The sequence below is a fragment of the Sprattus sprattus genome, assembly GCF_963457725.1.
Source record: "Sprattus sprattus genome assembly, chromosome: 14".
Taxonomy (NCBI): Eukaryota; Metazoa; Chordata; class Actinopteri; order Clupeiformes; family Clupeidae; genus Sprattus; species Sprattus sprattus.
Window position 1 is genome coordinate 9,395,347 of NC_137912.1, and position 7,500 is coordinate 9,402,846.

General features: G+C 49.1%; 1 protein-coding gene across 1 annotated transcript in view; it reads right to left on the minus strand.

Annotated features, from left to right (window-relative positions):
- The window catches only part of nav3 (neuron navigator 3), a gene marked incomplete at its 5' end in the record, with an annotated part of 122,979 nt that overhangs the window by 94,541 nt on the left and 20,938 nt on the right, over positions 1 to 7,500 (minus strand). Inside the window, one exon of the mRNA XM_080851375.1 lies at positions 7,255 to 7,438. Coding sequence (XP_080707501.1) covers positions 7,255 to 7,438 — 184 coding nt within the window. The remainder of the gene's footprint in view (positions 1 to 7,254; positions 7,439 to 7,500) is intronic.

Consider the following 7,500-nt stretch of genomic DNA (forward strand, 5'->3'; position numbering starts at 1 on the left):
AGACAAACACATCACCTAAATCGCATCAGTGCAGAGGGCTGAAGGCCCAGGGGTTGTTGGGGTGAGAAGCATGGACTTTTCTTAGGCGGTCGGAAAACCCGCACAAACAGGCACAAATAGGCACACACGCACACACAAACACGCGCACACACACACACGCACGAGCACGCGCACGCACACACACACACGCACACGCACACGCACACGCACACACGCACACAAACACGCACACACACACGCACACACACACACACACACACTCAAACCTGTTGAGGATTATACCTTCAGCCTGTGCGAGCTGATGTTCTACATACTGCCCAAAATGACAGAAGTGATTAAGAAAACGACAGAAGAAACGTACGACCTCGGGCGGAGGGGGGGAGAGATTTGCACTTGAAGGCCACCCATAAGTCAAAGCAAACAGTAGATCACACAGACAGCAGGAGTCACGTACCCTCCCTTACACCGCAAACCTCTCTAAACGGATACCGGGGGGCTTATTGCTAACGCATCTCCCTAGCGGCTTAGCCGTGTGAAGACTGCCTTGACGAGAGCAGTAGAAAAAAAAAACAAGGCCAGGGCACGAGACCAGCTGGCAGTATAGCAACCAACCCCCCCCCCCCCCCCCCCCCCCCCCCCCCCCCCACATCCCCAAACCCCCCACCTCGACCCAAAATGAAAACTTTGTTGGCTGCATTTGAGATTTATTACTTCATTAGTTAGCATGTGTGTTTGTATTGTTCTGTCTGGCAGGAGCTGCCGTCTGAGAGTGATCTTCTAAAACATGCAACATGCCACATGTCTGTCTGTCTTTCACAGCCTTCTCTCTAATATTTCATTCAGAAGTTAACGTGTTTGTTTTGTTTTGTTTTATCTGGCGCAAGCTGCTACCAAATGGGATTTCTTAAGACACGTGTCCTGACAAACAAAAAGTCAGTCTCTTTGTCAGACTTCTCTTGAGTGCTGTATTCTCTTTGGTCTCTTAAGACTCATGAGCTCCGTTTGTTTGTTTGTTTGTTTGTTTGTTTGTATGTTTGTGTGTTTGTTTGTGTATTGTCTGGTTGGAGCTGCACTGGTGTCACTTCTCTGAGGGCTCCCAGTTAGCGGTGTGCGTGTGAGAGGGGCTGGATGGAGCAGCTGTTGCTGAGGTCTCCCTGCAAGGTCAGGACAGGAGGACGATCACAGAGAGAGAGGGGGCCCAGAGAGAGATGACAGATGGAGGGAACACGAGAAGGTGAGACATGGCAAGGACTCATCAAAGAAGAGGAAGAGGAAGAAGAGGAGGAGGAGGAAGAGAAAGAGGAGGAGGAGGAGGACGGCTGGGAAAGGAGAGCTGCAGTAAACACCACTGTTTCTCTATCTCTTTTTCTTGATTTTCATTTCTATTCATGTCTTTCTGCCCCAGTGTCTTACCTTTATCCTTTTAAACACTGTTTTTCATCTTGCACGGTGTCTACGGATTTACAAAAGCAGAGTGCGTTAGAACGTGGAATTTGAAATACGCTATTTCGCTAGGATCAATGACCGTAGTCTCAATTCTCTAGTCAATCAGACTTCAATACACTGAGCAGGCTGTTCTCGCTAGGCCAGATCTGAACACACCCTTAAGCATAAATCTTCTATTTAGGGAAGGAGTGAAGCCTAGCACGCAGTATCAGTATGACAGCATAACAGCCAGCGTTGATATCTAATATCAGAATAAATAACATTGACACATACACATATACACATGAGTCATTTCCTCAAGCGCTGTTTTCAGACCGTGTGCGTGAGAACAGGAATACGAGTGGGACATTCTCAGCGCTTTCTGAAGTATATCAGAGGCAGTCGTGACACTATTCTAACGACTATTCTTCGACTATTCTTCGACTATACAGCCACAGCAAGTTACGCTACATGTTAGCAACTCTCGCTAATTCCCCCAGAACTGACCTCTCACTGCGTGGGTTAATCTCATCTCTTCTGTAGACTGTGCCCTAGCATATATTGGCGATGAAATATTCAACTGCTGATTTCTAAGCCCAAGGAAGCCCCACAGTCAGTATTTCTAACTTGAGCATCTGTTATATTATCAGCTATCAGAATGTTAAAACAGCTAGTTTAAGGATTCTGCAACAATAAGCAGCTTTACCTTGCAACACTGTAATTCGCTGCAGTCATTAAGGTAATGTACGGTGCTGCTAGGCTCCATCTGATTTTCATGGACAGCATAAAGCCCAAGCTAAACCCAGGCCAGCAATGTCATCAACTCACAAGGAAGTCAACCCAATTAAAAGTCAGAGCGATAAAAAAAAAAAAAAACACGTTCCTCCTGTTGTGGTTCCCGTGGAGAATTACCTCCGAGGCTAATGAGCTCGGGCTGAAATGGGCCACGCACCCGCGGTGACAGGTCTGCTTATCCACAGGCCATTAACAAGAAGCTTGAATGAGGAGAGAGTACGAGGCCCGAGTTATCGCCGGCGCTAATTGACCTCTGAGAGATCCATTATGCTTTCGGTGAGCCCCCCCCCCCCCCCTGCTCCCATACGAGTTACACAAATGAGCTGATGCTTGAAGGATAGCAGGAAGGAGACAAAGCAAGAAAGAAGCAGAAAAAGAAAAGGAAAAGCAAAGGGAAGAGAAAAAGAAAGAAGGAAATAGCGAGACTACAATACACTCCTTTAGAGGACTAAGGCCAAGAGGCAGAGGCCAGGCGGAGGAGGCTGTGTGAGAGATGTATAACGTGTGACAGAGGGGTTAATAAGTACTGTAACCAAAGACGCCCCCCCCCACGCACACACACACACCGACTCCTCTCTGCGGTAGCTCCAACTGGACTGCAGCTAGCGAGCGAGCGAGCGAGCGAGCGGCCAAGTTTCAGCTCAAACGCCAGAGAGATTAATAGAGCCCATCATCCCCACCTAATGCTGTTGTTTTTATTTTTTGTGCTCGAGATGGTCGAGCTGCGCGTCTCATTTGCTCTTTTCCGGAGGAAAACACTCTTTTGTGCAGTTTCACCCCTTTGTTCTATTTTTTTTCTTGACTGCACTTCTCACATGAACTTCAAGCTACTGCAGACTTCAACACTACAAAGAGACACTGCATCATTCTTCCGAGGGTGACAACTGTCCATTGAGTCAGTGACATATTGTCAAGTTCAACGTAACAAACAGGCCCAAAAAAAGACTTGCCTATTCGGTCTTGTAGTTGGAGTGCTACACCATCTCACTCAGTGACCCCCACACACACACACACACACACACACACACACACACACACACACACACACACACACACACACACACACACACACACACACACACACACACACACACACACACACACACACACACACAGAGCTATGTGTGTCACTGACTAATGCCACCAGCTGATGGACAATGGCGAGGCAGAGGCCCATCCGTTGACAACACACATTAAGGTCCATCCACAGCAGATAAATCAGACGTGCAGCGCTCTCGGACATGACTGATTGGACGCCGCATTCCACGTCTCAATTCTTACTCACTACGTTTTTCTCACTCTCTCTCTCTCTTTGCCTCTGTCCTTGTCTCTCTCTCCCTCTATGTCTCCATGACACAAGCTCATATGAACAAACAGAGGCACAACATTGTGTCCAATACACATTCAAAGTGAAGCTCAGATAAACAAAATGTGAGCAACTATAACAAACGGCGTGCCTAAGCAGAAAAAGTGGGCCGCCTTAACTTAAACAGGTCACTCACACACCGTGTTTGCATCACATAGTATCATACCATGATAACCATAGCACCATCAACAGCTCAACATAGAAACAGTGGCAGTACACGAAGGAAGAGGCTAAGTCATCTGCAATAAACCGATCGGACACTCAACAGGTTAGTGGCCAAAAGTGACCTACCAATACTGAATGCAAGACTGCATACTAACCTGCCAAATCCGAGCGAGTAACACTTCATTCTCAAAAAAGCATTCAGTAAAATGGACGAATGTGTCTATAGTCCGATAACACCGAAAAAAAGGAGAAAGCTGTCCCAACGAAAGAATCCTTGTAGCTCTCTCATGACGGGCTTGGCAGAGTCAAATGAGAGAGTAGTCTTTGCAGCTGGGTAAGTCCCCCTATTCTTGGGGCAGGTCTCTATCTTTGTCAGAGTCCGTGTGTGTGTGTGTGTGTGTCTCTGTGTGTGTGTGTGTGTGTGAGTGGGAGAGAGTGAGAGAGAGAGAGTGTGAGTGGGAGAGAGAGAGAGAGAGAGAGAGAGAGAGTAACGACACACTCTGGGCTAGATTACCTAGAGGCGTCAGGTCTGGCAGCTGCTGCTGCGGTGGCGGCGGTGGTTCTCCCAGAGGGCAGGCCACTCTTCCTGTCCCGGCCCGGGGAGGCAGAGGGCGTGAGGCGGGAGCGCGACACAGCCAGGTCAGCCTGCGCACCCCGGGACATGCTGAGTTAAGTGGGAGGGAGCCGCCGCTTCAGCTCCCTTAGCCTTCTACTGAGTGTGTGTGTGTGTGTGTGTGTGTGTGTGTGTGTGATTGTATGTGTGTGTGCCGCCGCCTTCTACTGAGGCCTTCGGGGGTGGGGGTCGGCAGGGGTGAGGTGGGGGCGAAGGGTGCCTAACCCCCCTACCTTATCTATCTATTTATCTCTCTCTCTTTCTCTCTCTCGCTCTCTCTTTCTATCTGTCCCTCCACAGCCACAAGTGGAGCTTCAGCAGGTGCTGGCTATAGAAAGCCACATGCTGTCACTGTAAATGTGAGCAGGCCAAGTGTGCATGTCTGAGTGTGTGTATGTGTGTGTTTGTGAGAGAGAGAGAGAGAGAGAGAGAGAGAGAGAGAGAGAGAGAGAGAGAGAGAGAGAGAGAGAGAGATAGAAAGAGAGAGAGAGGGAAGGAGAGAGAGTGTATGTGTGTTTTTTCTGTGAGGCCTTTGGAAAACAATCGGTCCACATTCTTCAGAGGAGCAGACAGTCGTATTTTGGTGTGTGTGTGTGTGTGTGTGTGTGTGTGTGTATGTCTATTTGAGTATGTGTGTGTGTGTGTATGTATTAAACAGAAAGTCTGACCAGCTGCTTGGTGATGCATTTGCACTGTATTTGTCAGACATTGGCAGGGCGCTGCTTCCCCCAAGGCTGATCTCGCTCTAAATGAGCCCAAATGGGGACGTTCTGTACAGTTACACGTTTCCCAATTGGAAACGCATTGCCCTCAAGGATACTGTCCCCCGCTGCTGGCTCCCTCTGAGCACTGTCTGCTGTTTGGCTCCCCAGGGTGAAAATCCAGAGAATGATGAATCACTAAGATCCATGTCTGCAATTACCGGTACGCACACATGCACACACACACACACGAACACATACACACATACACACACACACACACACACACACACACACACACACACACACACACACACACACACACATACACACACACAAAAACAAGCTGCACAGCCACCATCATCCTGATCCAACATCCCATTCTCCACAGCAGTAACTCAATCTTTCACCCTGTATCTGGTTAACCATTAAAAACCGACAGCCATTCCGAACTACTTCCTCACTGACCAACAATGGCCTCCTTTATCCGGAGGAGACGCACACAAGTGCCCCCAGCCCAGCCATAATCCCCCTGGCACTGGCTTAATCATCACCCAGGGGAGGTGAGACCTTTCTGGAGCTGGCGAGGAGCACCAACACCCCTGGGATCCATGGAGGTCCATCTCCTCTCCAACGCCAAGTTCCTCTTTCTCCTCACACCACCATACCCCCCAAACACACACCCACACAGACACGTGCGGACACACACACACACACACACACACACACACACACACACACACACACACACACTGTTTGGCCCAGTTCTGGTGCTGACGTCAGTCTGGAATGCGTGTGTGAAGATGGGTCTGAGTGCATCTCTCGCTCTCTGTTGTGTGGCCGCTGGCGTGCCTGGAATGCTAAGCCGGGCCCTGTGCTCTCCCCTCTCCCCTCTCCCCTCTCCACTCTCCACTCTCCTCTCTCCCGGGGAGCCTGGCGGGGCCCTGGCCGCACCTGTCGCCTCTGGAGCTGGGAGAGGTTCCAGGCATGGTGGGGAGGAGTTGAGGGGCAGCTGTCTCCTTCTCTTCCTTCAGTCAGCCTCTCTCTCTATCTCTCTTTCTATCTCTCTATCGCTCTCTCTACCTCACTGTATCTCTCTCTCTCTACCTCTCTTTCTATCTCTCTATCTCTCTCTACCTCACCGTATCTCTCTCTCTATCTCTCTCTCTCTACCTCACTGTATCTGTCTCTCTATTTCTCTTCCTTCAGTCAGCCTCTCTCTCTATCTCTCTTTCTATCTCTCTCTCTGCCTCACTTTCCTACACTCTCTGTTTTGCCCCCTTCCCTCTGTCTCTCTCTCTTTCTCTCTCTCTCTTCAATTTTGGCCAAGTTTACTGACTTACACAAACACACACACACAAACACACACACACACACACACACACACACACACACACACACACACACACACACACACACACTCTGTTTCACTCTCTTTATGTCACCCAATCCCTCTGCTTTCAGGAATGAGAGGATCAGTGCTGTAAAACTCCCACATGTTCTCTTCCCTCCCACACATATGACACACACACACACGCACACACACACACACGCACACACACCAGATATGCACTTGTGGGGCTTGTGCAACCCAATCTCCCGTGGGAATGCCACCTATGTGCAGCACGTTAGGCCTGTGCTTTTTAAATGCCCCGCAGGCTGGACGGTCTATTTACATCACGAGGCCTGCTGGGCCTTCCTGCTTTTATTCCTGGGGCCAGTTGCTGTGGGAGTCGCCCCGTGTGGCAGGGTGACTGTTCCCAGAGCTGTTCTAATTAAACATGCATCATCTCACTGGCTTTGCCTCCCAGTCCAATGCGCTCATCATCATCGGACACCTTCTCATCAGCAGATCCCAGGAAGATTTGTTTTCATCCAAACAACATGAAATCCACTATCCTTCTCATCCACATGATTGTTTCAACCAATTAGAAGCTATTCAAGCTAATAAGACAGGAGTGTTTTACTCTTCTCATTTGCATTCAAGACCCCCTCTCCAACCCCAGCTGTCTCCAAACATTCAATTCAATTCAATTTCATTTATATAGCGCCATAACAATACAATTGCCTCTAGGCGCTTTAAACTATCAACATTGCATATGACATTGCAATACATAAGACAAGGTGGAAGTAGACATCTGGAAAGGTTTTTTTTTTTTTTTTTAAACGTAGCGGTCAGCTTGGCTTACCTGGACTGCATGTCTTGGGTCTTGAGGGGGCTGGAGGGCGCCGCCCCTGTGGCCTGATGCGTGACCTGCTGCTGCAGCTCCACCAGAGACTGCAGGTACTGCTGCTGATGCTGCTGCTGCTGCTTGTAGCGCGACAGGATGAAGAACAGGCCCAGGATGCTCTTCAGATTCCCATTACGAATCTCTGCCCACGGGAGGGGAACACAAACAAAGCAAACAAACAAACAAAACAAGACCATCAAACAA